Source organism: Phyllosticta capitalensis (assembly GCF_038381095.1).
Source record: "Phyllosticta capitalensis strain CBS 128856 chromosome Unknown BKA78scaffold_8, whole genome shotgun sequence".
NCBI classification, from domain to species: Eukaryota; Fungi; Ascomycota; class Dothideomycetes; order Botryosphaeriales; family Phyllostictaceae; genus Phyllosticta; species Phyllosticta capitalensis.
Genome location: NW_027117446.1, coordinates 302,545 through 316,294, shown reverse-complemented (window position 1 = coordinate 316,294; position 13,750 = coordinate 302,545). Strand labels below are relative to the sequence as shown.

Genomic DNA, 13,750 nt, shown 5'->3' with positions numbered 1-13,750 from the left:
CCACAATCCAGAGCCCCGATACTCCCATATACAGCAATTATTACTCCCCTGAAAGATCTGTCTACAGAGTATAGCATCCAGGAAATCCACGCCAGAACCGGCTAAACTTTAAACAATCTGTTCAGCCACAGCAGCAGCGGCGCCGTTGGACCATCCCTGCTAGATGGCGCACACTTAGCCGGTATAGCAGTAAAAATAGGTGGGTGTTCAGCTTGGGTTTAGGCAAAGACCGTGGCTTGATCTGCGTTAGATGTGATGATTGAGTGGTGAGCGGGCGAAGGGGGGATATTTCGCGTTGGTCAAGAGCCGCACTGGTGGAAATGTTGGACAAAATATGTACTTGAGGATTTTCAGTAGAGCTGTATGGCGGATAATGAGCTAGTGGTGTAGGACCAACTGTAGAACCCGCGCGCTAATCGCCAAGCGCGCTATAGAAGGATACCCCTCCTCGTGCACTGTACCATTGCAGATCAAATCGTTAGCGTGCTGCGGTACGCCTGTTGACCACACTGTAGAAGGATGGCGGAAGAATGTCCTTTTCCTCCTCCTGCTTCTCCTCCTCCTGCTTCTCCTCCTCCCCCTCCGCAGAAACCGAAGTCGAAGCTGAGACCTCTGGCCTATATGTGACGGAGTATTGCCAGCCACCCATATACACAGGTTTGCGCCAGGAACTGTGCCTGACCTGAGGAAGCAAGACAGGCAATATTCCGGCGATCAGGCTGGCCGGCTGGCTCCAGAGTTCTCTTATTTACCTGCTTTGTGCCCACCTCACCTTTTGCACTCGTACCTGATCAGTGTTAGAAGACGAGCATCTTTGCAGCCAAAGCGCGCCGTCATTGAACGACTGCGACTGCGACTGTCACTGCGACTTTGGCTTCATCAGCATGCTCTTCTCCTTTTTGTCTCAGACATCACTATTCTGTGGGCTCACGAGTCTCCTCGCCAGCGGCGCAGCAGCAAACCAGCATTTTCAAGCTCTCGTCAGCGACGATATGGACATGGCGGCCGACGCACTGACGAGACGTGCGACTGGACCTCCAAAGATTGACATAGCGAAAATCAAGGAGAGAGCGCGAGCAGGTACGTCTTCTCCAGTAGCGACGCTGCGAGTAGAGCCAAAGAAAAGGAGGGCTAGACAACAGGTTGCGATTGGAAGGAATGGTGCAGAAACTTGAGGGCTGAACGGCTAACTGGTTGGGTAGATGGCATCGACCTCGAATCACTGCCATTCAGCGAGGCGGCACTGTCGGCAGTCGAAGCCATCGCGCTGCCGGTCGACCCATCCTCTGTTCCAAAGCCGGCGGACAAGACCAAGGGCAAGATTGATGTGCACGGTAAGTCAGTCATCTACTATTTCAAGGCTAACCTCTCCTTCTCCCCGTCTCATGTCCATATTTGGAAATTTTTTATGGTGTAGTGCGGTGTCTCGATTAGGAAAATGATTGTGGCGCAGGGTGTTGTGCTGATACGCTGACATGGTTGGGCTCCCTCGCGGCCCTGTAGTCCACGTGGTGCCCGATTGGTACCGACAGGTCTTTCCCGATACCAGCGGCATGCCGACGCCCGAATGGGATGTGCTGGGTGCACTGCGCTTCATGTCGGATTATAGTGAGTACTGGGATGTTGGGGAGGATGATTGGAGCTGATTTTTGCGCGCAGACATCAAGCGCAGTGTTGTATCGGTGTCCACGCCGGGAGCGCTCGTGTATTTGCAAGACGAGAAGAAGACGACTGCTGTTGCAAGGCTGCTGAATGAGGTGCGTGAATGAGTGACTGGCAGAATGGCGGAATCATGCTGACGTAAACGATAGTGGATGGGAGCCGTAAGAGCCACAACTTTGAGCAATGAGAGAGACTGACAGGGACAGCTTGTCCAAACATATCCTGATAAATTTTCGTTCTTTGCTGCCATTCCCCTCCCGTATACAGACGCTGCGTGAGTCTTGCCGGTCTCCTCAAACAGCATACTGACAGCTGTAGCGTCCGCGAAGCAAACTACGCCCTTGACTCCCTTGGTGCCGTGGGAGTCGGCGTCCTGTCGAGCCATGCAGGCAAGTATCTGGGGAACCCCGAGTTCAAGCCGTTTTTCGAGAATTTGAACAACAGGAAGAGCTCCAAGGAAATCATCTACATCCATCCGACTGAGCCATACGTAAATGTCAACGGAAGCCTTGTTTCTGCGAATCCACGTAAGGATGAAAAGAGGAAAAGCATGCAGCAAAAACTGACGATGTGTTGCAGTTGCTGGTTCATATTCAGGGGCCATTGCCGAATTCTACTTTGACACTGGGCGGACGCTGATGGACCTCACCTTGACGCAGACGATTCTCAACTTTACCAAGATTAATTATGCGGTGTCTCAAGTCGGCGGCGCCTTTCCGTCGTTGATAGATCGATTCCTAAGGTCATATCCGCAGCTCAATAAACAAACCATGGATGCTTTCAGCACAAGGTGAGTCCGTAACGTTCCAGGCAGCCAGCAACTGACGAGAGATGCAAGATTCTGGTGGGACAGCGCAGGACCGACGTACCCTAACCAGGTCAAAGGCCTGCTGGCTTACGGTATTCCGAAAAGCCATCTCACATTTGGCTCGGTAAGTGGGTTTCCCTAGGAGTGTGGAGTCGGGCGATCATATTTCCAGATTTGGCGATTGACTGGATCACGCAGGACTATCCGTACGGGAGACCGCAATGGTACAGGCCAGCTGTTGAGGCGATAGAAAGGGCAGACTTTTTGTCGGATGCCGAAAAGGATGGGGTTTTTGGAAGGAATGCTGAACAACTCTTGGAGGGCAAGATTGCTGGGATCTGATGGCGACGAGAAGAAGCTGGATACAAGGAGTAGAGTAAAAGAGAGCAATTGAGGCCTGTTTGGGTCCTGGTGTCTTTGTCGGGTTGTTGTTTGTCGGCCTTTGTGACCGTGCACCGGTTCCAATGTGCAGTGATACCAATGGCGACGTCAGACGATCCACGGGGCCACGGATTGGCTCGTAACAATCAACAATGCCATGGGAATTTTGTTGGTCAGACCAGCGTGAGGACCGGGGTTAACATGGTAAATCCGTGAGGCAGAACAGCAGCGGCGGCGGGATGACTGGACGAGGCGGGTGAGCAGAACAGGAAGAAAAGTTGGCCAACAAGGCAAGATATGACTTGAACAAGTGCCAAACATATTGTGGTGCGGTGGTGGTGTCAGAAAGTGGAAAGGTCTGCACAAGACTCGGCCGTGGGTGGTGAAGAATTGCCGCTCGCTAAGCCAGCCGCTAGCCCCACTCGCCCTCTGGCAGCCAAGCGTAAAACCTAGCATCCCACCGCGCGCCCAACCCTCCTCCTCCTCCGCAAACCTCACACTCGATCAACTCGAAGGGTTCCATCAGAGGCACTGTCGGCCTTGCGAACACCGTCGACTGATCCTACTCCCTCCTGCCATCTTTATACACAACACGACTCGTTCGTGCCGGCAGGAACATACCTTTGCTGAAGCGGGGTAAATCACTCGAGAGAGGCAAATTTTCAACTCTAGACCAGCAACCGCAACAACACCGCCAAGATGGTCAAGTAAGTCGCCACGAGCCCTCTATTCTTCCATCATCTTCGTCTTTGCGCGCTTCAGTCGCTGCAAACCACATACGAGCTATCCCGGTCGATTTTGGAGCTGGTGCTAACATGATCTTCACAGCTTCACGGTCGAGGAGGTACGTCGCCGACGACGCCCGCACAAAGAACGACGACAATTGGATTATGCTGACATGAATCAAGATCCGTGGTCTCATGGACAAGCCGAACAACATCCGTAACATGTCGGTTATTGCCCACGGTCAGTTGCGCCATTGAACACCATTTTCGAGACGAAACACTAACACCACCTGCAGTCGACCACGGCAAGTCTACCCTTACCGACTCCCTCGTCCAGCGCGCTGGTATCATTTCCGCCGCCAAGGCTGGTGAGGCCCGTTTCACCGACACTCGTCCCGACGAGCAGGAGCGTGGTGTCACCATCAAGTCGACCGCCATCTCCCTGTACGCTCAGCTCGAGGACCCTGAGGACATCAAGGAGGCCAAGACCGACAAGAACGAGTTCTTGATCAACTTGATCGACTCGCCTGGTCACGTTGACTTCTCCTCCGAGGTCACTGCTGCTCTGCGTGTCACTGACGGTGCGCTCGTCGTCGTCGACACCGTCGAGGGTGTCTGCGTCCAGACCGAGACTGTCCTGCGCCAGGCCCTTGGTGAGCGTATCAAGCCCGTCGTCGTCATCAACAAGGTCGACCGTGCTCTTCTCGAGCTTCAGGTCTCCAAGGAGGACCTGTACCAGAACTTCTCCCGTGTCATCGAGTCCGTCAACGTCGTCATTGCCACCTACTTCGACAAGGTTCTCGGTGATGTCCAGGTCTACCCCGACAAGGGCACCGTCGCCTTCGGTTCCGGTCTTCACGGCTGGGCTTTCACCGTCCGCCAGTTCGCTGCCCGTTACGCCAAGAAGTTTGGTGTTGACAAGAACAAGATGTCCGAGCGTCTCTGGGTAAGTTGAATTTGCAAATTGTAGAAAAACCGCGATGCTAACAGACCCAGGGCGACAACTACTTCAACCCCAAGACCAAGAAGTGGACCAAGACCGCGCCTGAGAACGGCGAGCGTGCCTTCAACCAGTTCATCCTGGACCCCATCTTCCGTATCTTCAACGCTGTCATGAACTTCAAGAAGGACGAGATCCCCAAGATCCTCGAGAAGCTTGAGATTAAGCTCTCCTCTGACGAGAAGGACCTCGAGGGCAAGCAGCTCCTCAAGGTTGTCATGCGCAAGTTCCTTCCCGCCGCCGACGCTCTTCTTGAGATGATGATTCTCCACCTTCCCTCGCCCGCTCACGCCCAGAGGTACCGTATGGAGACTCTGTACGAGGGTCCCCACGACGATGTCAACGCTATTGGTATCCGTGACTGCGACCCCAAGGGTCCTCTCATGCTTTACGTCTCTAAGATGGTTCCCACCTCTGACAAGGGTCGTTTCTACGCCTTTGGTCGTGTCTTCTCCGGTACCGTCAAGTCCGGTCTCAAGGTCCGCATCCAGGGCCCCAACTACACCCCCGGCAAGAAGGAGGACCTGTTCATCAAGTCCATTCAGCGTACCATTCTCATGATGGGCCGTTTCATCGAGCCCATTGAGGACGTCCCCGCTGGTAACATTCTCGGTATTGTCGGTATCGACCAGTTCTTGCTCAAGTCTGGTACCCTCACCACCAACGAGACTGCCCACAACATGAAGGTCATGAAGTTCTCCGTCTCGCCCGTCGTCCAGCGTTCCGTTGAGGTCAAGAACGCCAACGACCTGCCCAAGCTTGTCGAGGGTCTCAAGCGTCTGTCCAAGTCCGACCCTTGCGTTCTTACCATGATTTCCGACTCTGGTGAGCACATTGTTGCTGGTGCTGGTGAGCTCCACCTCGAGATTTGCTTGAAGGATCTCGAGGAGGACCACGCCGGTGTTCCTCTCCGCATCTCCGACCCCGTCGTCCAGTACCGTGAGACCGTCGGTGCCGAGTCGCGCATCCAGGCTCTTTCCAAGTCGCCCAACAAGCACAACCGTCTCTACGTTGTTGCTTCGCCTCTTGGTGAGGAAGTCTCCAAGGACATTGAGGAGGGCAAGATTGGCCCCCGTGACGACTTCAAGCTTCGCGCTCGTTACCTCGCTGACGAGCACGGCTGGGATGTCACCGACGCCCGTAAAATTTGGTGCTTCGGTCCCGACACCAACGGTGCCAACGTCCTGGTTGACCAGACCAAGGCCGTCCAGTACCTCAACGAAATCAAGGACTCTTTCGTCTCTGGTTTCCAGTGGGCCACCAAGGAGGGTCCCGTTGCCGAGGAGCCCATGCGCTCCATCCGCTTCAACATCATGGATGTCACTCTCCACACCGATGCCATTCACCGTGGTGGTGGACAGATTATCCCCACTGCTCGTCGTGTGCTGTACGCCGCTACCCTGCTCGCCGAGCCCGCTCTGCTCGAGCCCGTCTTCTTGGTCGAGATCCAGGTTCCCGAGCAGGCCATGGGTGGTATCTACGGTGTCCTTACCCGCAGGAGAGGTCACGTCTTCGAGGAGGCCCAGCGCCCCGGTACTCCTCTGTTCAACGTCAAGGCTTACCTGCCCGTCAAGGAGTCTTTCGGTTTCAACGCCGACCTCCGTTCCAACACCTCCGGCCAGGCCTTCCCCCAGCAAATCTTCGACCACTGGCAGATTCTGCCTGGTGGCTCTCCTCTCGACAAGACCTCCCTTCCCGGCCAGGTCGTCGAGGAGATGCGCAAGAGGAAGGGTATCAAGCCCGAAGTTCCCGGCTACGAGAACGTAAGTTGTCACAATCCGCATTACTTGAATTTGTTGCTAACATGTTGCAGTACTACGACAAGCTCTAAAGGGTTTCTGTCGAAAAAAGATAGACTTCCTTTACGCCCATGTTTCCGGACTCCGGGGCATCATCGGGGATGCTCATCATCTGTGTCCTCGCTCATGAAGAAACGACGGGGGCATAGGTATCTCAAAAGGCTCAGTTTAGAGATATGACGGATGATGGCATACAGGATATACCAGATCGGCGCCCCGCCGAGGGATGATGCTACATTGATGCCTCTTTCCTGCACGATTCTTTTTTTGTGTCTAGGACGCTAGAAATCGAGATGACATGAACACATGACTGTCCCATGATTGCTGTGACTTGATTGCTTGATTGCCAATGCGGAAGTGAATAAAAGCCGGCGGAGCTCCCGGTCACGTGTAGTTAGCCTCAGGCGCGGGCGGGATTTTCGTCATCGCGTCGCTGGCGACTTTTGGGCCGAGCACTTTCACCACCACTGCGCCCACGTAAAAGCTCTCTTCAGAGCCCACCGCCTTTTTTCATTTTCAATGCCGAGTCGCAAGTAGCTTTTGAAGCTCGCCACAGTCTCTACACTACGTTTACGGCTCAATCGTCGCGTTGGGGGAATTTGCACCACCATTCCGCCGCCAAGATGCACATCGATGAGGCAGAGAGCGCGCAGCTCAAGAAGTGGATAGTCACGCGCTTGGAGGACATGTGCGCGAAGCTTCCTGTCTTCTTTAGCTCCTTCGACTGACAAAAGCAGCTCCGACGCAGACTCTGACGTTCTTGCCGACTACGTTTTGGCTCTGGTAAAGTCCGAGGACCCTGATGAGCAGGTGAGAGCCAACTGCTTGGAGAACCTCGAGGACTTTTTGCACGATCGTAAGCTTTGCATCCAACATGGCTTCCTACAGATCACTGATCAGGCCAGACGCTGCGCCTTTTGTCGACGACGTCTTGAATGCGATTCGCACAAAATCATTCGACGCTTCGACTACCCTGCCTCAACCGCAACCAAGCGTGCCGACCGGACCCTCGTTTAACCCACCGACTGGACCCGCAAGTACAACTAGGAGATCGAGCAATCAGTTCCAAAATGGGTTCTTCAACAATAATGCGGACCAGGCGCGCAAGCGGACATGGGGTGACAGAGCAGGAAGTGAGCAGCGGGACGTTCAAGATTCTCACTACGGGCGCGGTGTCGGCGGCGACAGGGCTATAAAGCAAATGCGCCGCGGCAACTATCAAGGTGGAGCTGGTCGTGGAGGAAGGCCGGGAGGTGACATGGGGATTGCTGGTCTGCCAGGAGTGCCACAGTTTTCCATGCCTCCTGCGCAAAATGCACCTCCGATGCCACACATGCCCAACGCTCCAGCTGGACTACCTCCGCTTGACCCGAACAACCCCATGGCTGCCATAGCTGCCATGCAAGCCTTGGGACTAAACTTTCCTGGTCTGCCCATGGCCGGCTCGCCGAGTGGTTTTGGCCAGGGCGCTCCTGGATTTCCACAGCCTGGACAACCACCTGCTAGAATCGCACAGAGATGTCGCGACTACGATACAAAGGGCTTTTGCGCTCTGGGCAGTATTTGCCCATTCGAACACGGCACAGATCCCATCATTGTGCCGACAGATGGTCCGTCTCATTTTGCTTCACACCCTTCACGACAATCTCTGCTAGAAATGCAGCAGCTGTCGACCAATCCAAACAAAATCCCAGTAACTAACTCTAGAATCCCAGAATACGACCCAAAGAATGCTGCCATTGACACTGAGCGGGCCCTGAATGGCCACGGCTCTGATCGCCGTCATGGTGACCGTGGCCGTGGCTCGAGACACCGAGGTCGGGGTGAGGGAGGTCGTGGTCGCGGGGGACGCGCCGCATTTTCCTCTGCCGGGCCCAACCACGACCGTTCCATCACCACGATTGTCGTTGAGCAAATTCCCGAAGACAAATTCACCGAAGATGCCGTCCGCGAGTTCTTTTCTCAATTTGGCAACATTGTGGAAATCACGATGCAGCCGTACAAAAGACTTGCTCTGGTCAAGTATGACGATTACTGGTCGGCCCGCAACGCATATGACAGTCCAAAGGTAATATTCGACAATCGCTTCGTCAAGGTATATTGGTACAAGCCGGAACAGCACAAGGAGGAGTTCAACGGGGCCAATGGACAGGGAAGCGAGGGCGCAAGTACCAAACCTGACGAGGAGATGGTGGACATTGAAGAAGTCAAGAGACGGCAAGAAGAGGCGCAGAAGATACATGACGAGAAGCAAAAGCAGCTCCAAGAGACGGAAAAGCAAAAGGCGGAAGTGGCGGAGAAGCTCAAGGCGCACGCCGAAGAGCGCAAGAAGTTGTTGGAGATGCTAGCATCCAAAACCAAGTCTTCTTCCCCCACAGGCGCCAAATCTGCGTCTCCGCCGTCAAATGAGGGAGCTTCGGCCCCGGCGTCAGAGGAGAAGAGCTCGCAGACAGAGTCTCTGAAGCTGAAGCTGGCGCAGTTGGAGGCAGAGGCCGAGAGCATGGGTCTCAGCGCCGACGACCCGCACAGCTCGACATCGTACAGGGGACGTGGCCGCGGCGGCTACCGCGGTCGTGGCGGCTTTGCTCTACGAGGCAGAGGCTACGACCCGTCATACCATAGAGGCTCTTACCGCGGCCGTGGCGGCTTCAGCGGCTCGCCATACGGCGGTGCTCGTGGCGGCGCGGTCAAGAGGCTTGACAACAGGCCCAAGCGCGTTGTTGTCAAGATCGGTGAGGGCGACGAGGAGTGGACTGGCGAGAAGGACGAGGCGTTGAGGAGTCATCTCTTCGTAGGTATTGCCTACACTGTGAGGCGCTTTGCTAACAATGATACAGAACAACTTTGAGTTCGAGTCCGTCGAGCCATACCCTGACGCCAAGAACGCGCAGGTGGTCGCATTCAAGGAGCGCTACGTCGCCGAGAACGTGAGTACCAAATCCCCTTATGCTCCTCAGCAAGACCGACAAAACTAACACACTCCCCGCAGTTCATGCACCAAACAGCCTCCATCCCATCCATCGGCGCCGTCTCCCTCTCCTGGGCCCCCAACCCACCCATCATGCTCCCCACTCCCTCCGCTTCGGCGCCCACAGACATAGCCAAACCCACCGACGCCTCCACGACCGACGTCTCAATGGGCGGCGATGGCGACGTTGGCGGCATCGGCGCAGCTGATGAGCACGACCACGTCGCCGCGGAGCCCGAGGCCGACCCGGATCAGGTGCGCATGCCGGAGAATCTGGATGTCGCCGACGACGATGACCGATGGATGGCGGCGTAGGTCGACGCGTTGGAGCTTGGAGCGCCGTGGTTGGATGATGCGTGGGGTCTGTCTGGCAGCGCGCATGAATTGAGAGCGAGCATGAGAGGCTGGCTCTCGACTTGACCTTGAGCCTCAGCCTCAGTATCGGGGTGGATTTGATTGTACTTGTACAGCGATGCGATGACATGGACATGGACATGCACTTTACCTCTACTTCTCCCACTGCGCATGGGCACAGGCATTCAATAGCCCTCGGCAGCGTGCAAGGCAAGGCTTTGGTTGGTACAATACCTTTTGAAATCAGCTTATCTACCCTTTGAGCCTGCCGTGTATGTTTGCCTGCTTGTGTTGGGATTGAGAAGGCAGATGGGTGGTACAGCGTGATATCGAGCGTGCATGGAATGGATGCTGCTTTTACACTATTACTGGACACGTCTAGTTTGAGCGAGTGAAAGATGATTGAATAATCTCCTTTGGTGTGGGGGATGAAGTTGTCGTCATTTGTCATGCTTTTGCCAAAGCAAATCCGCCATGCCACCGCGGGTTCAATTGACACTTGGGAATGTGTAGTACGTGTGCGAACTTGGGTTGATTTTACCGTCGTACAGCAACATAGCTACAGCGACCTCGGTCAGGAAGGTAAAAGCAGAGCCGGGCAATGCGCATGACATCTCGCCATCTACCGTACAATACCTAGCTCCGCCACCTCGCTCTATATCTTACGTCCAACCACCTGCTTGCCTGTTGTCCGCCGATCGATCTACCAGACCACCTGAATCGGCCCTCGCGATCTCTCTCCATCTTATTCCAAATCTTTGCTTCTTGCTTGCTTGGTCCTCCGTCCTTTCATCTGCAGTAGATGAGGCTGTGGCTCGACGCGTTGGATGAAGGAAGGATATGAAGTGCGGCAAGAGGCACGGATGAGTCTGACTGCATGCCTTGACATTGCGGACGCATACAGATGGTCGCGTGAAATGACGATGTGCAGCTGCGCGTCTTTGGCAAAGAGGACGCGCTGTAGTGCTTTCGGTTCCTGGATGTTGGGTGGTCCGCTGGATTGCTCGGACGCTCGCGTGAGGGCAATTGGTTGCGCTCGAGAGCCGCTTTCGAGGGGCAAGAGGATGGCGGCCATGCGAGCCATGCCCTCAGCATGTCCACGTCCGCGCTATTTGAGGGGCCCGTCAGAGCAGCGGATAGGCGGGTCAGAGCGCCGACAGCGGTCTCTCAGTCTATCCGCACGTTCTGGCCGTCCCGTGCTTTGGAAAGCTTCTCTTTCTTGTCCCGTTCGCCTTCAACTCATCTGCCTTTCTCTCTCTTGGTCCGAGTATTTCAGGTGCAATATCACGGCCGAAGGCCTTCTGTTCACCTCCCTCTTCCACGTTCTCCTCTCCCACCGCCTCTCTCGCTTCCACCTCCGACCTCGACTTCCACCTCGTACTCTTCCTCCTCGTCTTTGAAGTATGACTCGACCGTCCTCTGCTCGTCGCGCGCACGCCCTGCATCCAGCATGAAGCGCACCGTGCCGCCAAGCCCGCGCTGGCCGATACCGACTCCAGCGATAGCAGCAGAAACGGGCGGGACAGATTCCGCCCTGTTGTCGGTGGTGGCCGCAGTCGAGGAAGGCGTGCTCGCACCATTAGTGCTGGCCGCATTCTTGTTTGCCCCATTCGTCGCGTTCGTTTTGGCAGATTTGCTGCCGCTGTCATTCTTGTCGCTGTTGTTTGCGGGCTTGGGGGAAGGGCTCGGCGCCGGCGTGAACCGAGGCAGGTGCTTGGCGCTGGCTTCTTGGTTGAGCATGATGCGCACGTTGATGTACGTGTCGAGCGGGTAGTTGGGTCCGATGAGGCTGGATACGCGGTGGTGCGTGTAAAGATCGAGCAGGTCGAGCATGGTTTCTGTCGCCAAGCGTGCGTGTTAGCTGTGCCGTAGCTGTGAACAGGCAAGGTGGCGAGGAAGACGCACCCATTACTTCGGCGCGTGTGACGTGCCAGCGCGCATAGTCCAGGTTCTCTTCGGAGATGAAGGTCATATTTCCGTCGTGTAGGCGTGCTGCCAGCTCCACACAGGCGATGGCCATGGCAGGCGTCGTCTGTTTGAGCGGCGCAAACGTGCGGTACAGGTCCAGAGACATGTGGTAGGCCGTGCGGCCCACGTTCTCCTTTGCAAAAGCGCATTTACGTGTCAGCTTAATGACGAGCTTCTGCGGCTGCCGATTTCTGAAATCAAAGCCGGCGGCTTCGAGCATCAGTCGCTCGAGTCCGATGATAACTTTTGACGGTTGTTCCAGTTGCTACGACGGCCTGGGTTAGTCCGGGGGGCAAGAGGGATTGGGCCGGCGTTCAAGACTCACGGGATCATCTGGAGATAGGTGTTCTGAGGGCGAGAGCTTGAGATTGAATGACGCGCAAATGATTTCCTTTGACTTTTTGAGCGTGTCTTCGATCTTACATGCTGTGAAGAGGGCTGCTAACGAGGCTTCCTACAACGCGGTTAGGTTCGCAACGACGGCGCAACAGTTGGGGATAGACGCACGATTGGATTATACTCGTTGTCCGAGTGAAGCAAGCGGAACTTGTGGTAGTAGACGCATGCTGTGTTGAAAGTCCGTACCGGGCTGCAGAGAGTCAGATGACGTGCCGAAATCAAACAAAAAGTCGCTAGATGACACGCACAGTTGGAGAGCTTTTCGTACGTCGTCGATGAATTTGACGCCTTGTAACCGTATGCCGTCTTCTTTGGCTTCGGTCATGCCAATAGTGGCCAGATAGTTCTCAATCTTTTGGTGGAAGATGTAGGGCTTGGCAACCTCGATGAAGGACGGATGAGGGCCTGGGTGGCCATTTGGCGCGCTCAACGATGGGGGCGCAGGCACCATGGCCGGAGAAGCTGAAAAGTCGTGGTGAGAGACGGGCCAGCTTTGTTTTGGGCGTCCAGGCGAGCTGTGTAGAGAGATGTCTCCGGGATGGGGCTTTGGGTCGTGGTGTTGCAGATCAATCAGAGTTTGGATTGGTCGCTGCACGATCCCTGCTCCTCCTTCGCGCCTTCGATTCTCCGTTCCGTTCTGCCTTGACTTCACTCTCCTTCCGCCCCCTCTTCCGCCTCTCTTCCTTTTGGTACCTCTCGCCATCGATTCTGCTGTGGTGCTCTGTGTCTAGCAAGATCTTCTGATGTCGCTGTCCTCTGGACAAAGTCGGCTAACACCAGCAACGCGCCCAAGCAGCTGCCGAGTGTGATCTGTGAAGGGTGCCGTTAGTGCATGAAGTTGCGCCGTCGAATGTTTCGATAGCGCTGTGGAAAAGAGCTTGGGACTGTATCTGCGCGGGTCGGGTGCATGGGTTTTGTAGGGTGACAAGGCCAAGTTCGACACAGTCAAGTCACCTTGCGCAAAAAGGAAGCTCCGGGGTTCCAGCGCCGCATTGGCAAGGAAAGGTCAGAAGTCCGACCCATCGTCGCTTGCCCACATCCGCCATCACTCTCAAACTTCGCAAAATATTTCCAAGTGCGAGTCGATGCTGTTAAGCAACTCCGACCTTATTCCAATTGGCGCCGAGTTGTCAGGAACGTGCTTTCGGTACCACTCTTCAAGACTGGCCACAACAAGCAAAAAGAAAGGCCGCAAAAAGTTTGCAAGAGTTAGGTCGGCCAGGAATTGAACCTGGGACGAACCGCGGGAAAGACTGTAGCCGCGGAGCATGTTACCACTACACCACCGACCCTTCATAAACGTTTGCTTGCTTCGTTGTTGTATACTGGGGTACTGATGGCACAACTTTATATACCGATATTTTGCAACTTTCTTATTGCTTTTCCTTGACTACTACCAGGACCTGATCTGCGACCAAGCTCCCCCAAGGCTTCAACCTGGCCAATGCCCGGTTTCGCTTGACTCGCTGCTGTTCGGTGGGTATCAAAGATTTTACAATTTTCGCACACAAAGCGTTCTGCGCTCGTCGACCCAGCTGGCAACAGTCAGTCCGCAGCATTTGCGATACGGAGCTTTCGCGCACTTTCTCACAATTTTCTAGGGGCATGAATGCCTGACCATGCAGCCCGCCCAGGCTGCACGAATCACCTCCAAACCACGACATGCATGTTTCCAGGGCAATCGAT

General features: G+C 55.2%; 5 protein-coding genes and 1 non-coding gene across 6 annotated transcripts; 3 read left to right on the top strand and 3 right to left on the bottom strand.

Moving 5' to 3' along the window:
* Positions 1–782: 782 nt before the first annotated feature.
* On the top strand, positions 783–3,192 carry BKA78DRAFT_345382 (uncharacterized protein). The gene is made up of 10 exons (XM_066890487.1): positions 783–1,080; positions 1,203–1,334; positions 1,504–1,608; positions 1,660–1,757; positions 1,812–1,823; positions 1,869–1,936; positions 1,981–2,189; positions 2,242–2,452; positions 2,501–2,594; positions 2,669–3,192. Exons 1-10 carry the CDS (start codon positions 885–887, stop codon positions 2,810–2,812), a joined length of 1,269 nt encoding a protein of 422 aa, XP_066741671.1. The 5' UTR covers positions 783–884; the 3' UTR covers positions 2,813–3,192.
* Positions 3,193–3,313: 121 nt separating this feature from the next.
* Positions 3,314–6,682, top strand: BKA78DRAFT_319790 (P-loop containing nucleoside triphosphate hydrolase protein). Its single transcript, XM_066888892.1, has 6 exons — positions 3,314–3,558; positions 3,680–3,695; positions 3,760–3,817; positions 3,873–4,522; positions 4,573–6,339; positions 6,390–6,682. Exons 1-6 carry the CDS (start codon positions 3,551–3,553, stop codon positions 6,405–6,407), a joined length of 2,517 nt encoding a protein of 838 aa, XP_066741670.1. The 5' UTR covers positions 3,314–3,550; the 3' UTR covers positions 6,408–6,682.
* A 146-nt stretch (positions 6,683–6,828) lies between these two features.
* BKA78DRAFT_337728 (uncharacterized protein) lies at positions 6,829–10,087 on the top strand. The gene is made up of 6 exons (XM_066890253.1): positions 6,829–7,063; positions 7,113–7,231; positions 7,281–7,985; positions 8,091–9,166; positions 9,213–9,302; positions 9,365–10,087. The coding sequence occupies exons 1-6, from the start codon at positions 6,999–7,001 to the stop codon at positions 9,656–9,658; spliced, it is 2,349 nt and encodes a 782-aa protein (XP_066741669.1). The 5' UTR covers positions 6,829–6,998; the 3' UTR covers positions 9,659–10,087.
* Positions 10,088–10,295: 208 nt separating this feature from the next.
* BKA78DRAFT_171978 (uncharacterized protein) lies at positions 10,296–10,891 on the bottom strand. The gene has a single exon (XM_066883261.1). The coding sequence runs from the start codon at positions 10,779–10,781 to the stop codon at positions 10,443–10,445; it is 339 nt and encodes a 112-aa protein (XP_066741668.1). The 5' UTR covers positions 10,782–10,891; the 3' UTR covers positions 10,296–10,442.
* Positions 10,892–11,002: 111 nt separating this feature from the next.
* On the bottom strand, positions 11,003–12,515 carry BKA78DRAFT_254875 (cyclin-like protein; the record flags this gene model as incomplete). Its single annotated transcript, XM_066884939.1, has 5 exons — positions 11,003–11,535; positions 11,603–11,930; positions 11,991–12,119; positions 12,173–12,254; positions 12,313–12,515. 5 exons carry the CDS (start codon positions 12,513–12,515, stop codon positions 11,003–11,005), a joined length of 1,275 nt encoding a protein of 424 aa, XP_066741667.1.
* A 759-nt stretch (positions 12,516–13,274) lies between these two features.
* BKA78DRAFT_t136 lies at positions 13,275–13,356 on the bottom strand. The gene has a single exon. It is a non-coding gene; the product is annotated as a tRNA-Cys (tRNA).
* Positions 13,357–13,750: the final 394 nt, after the last annotated feature.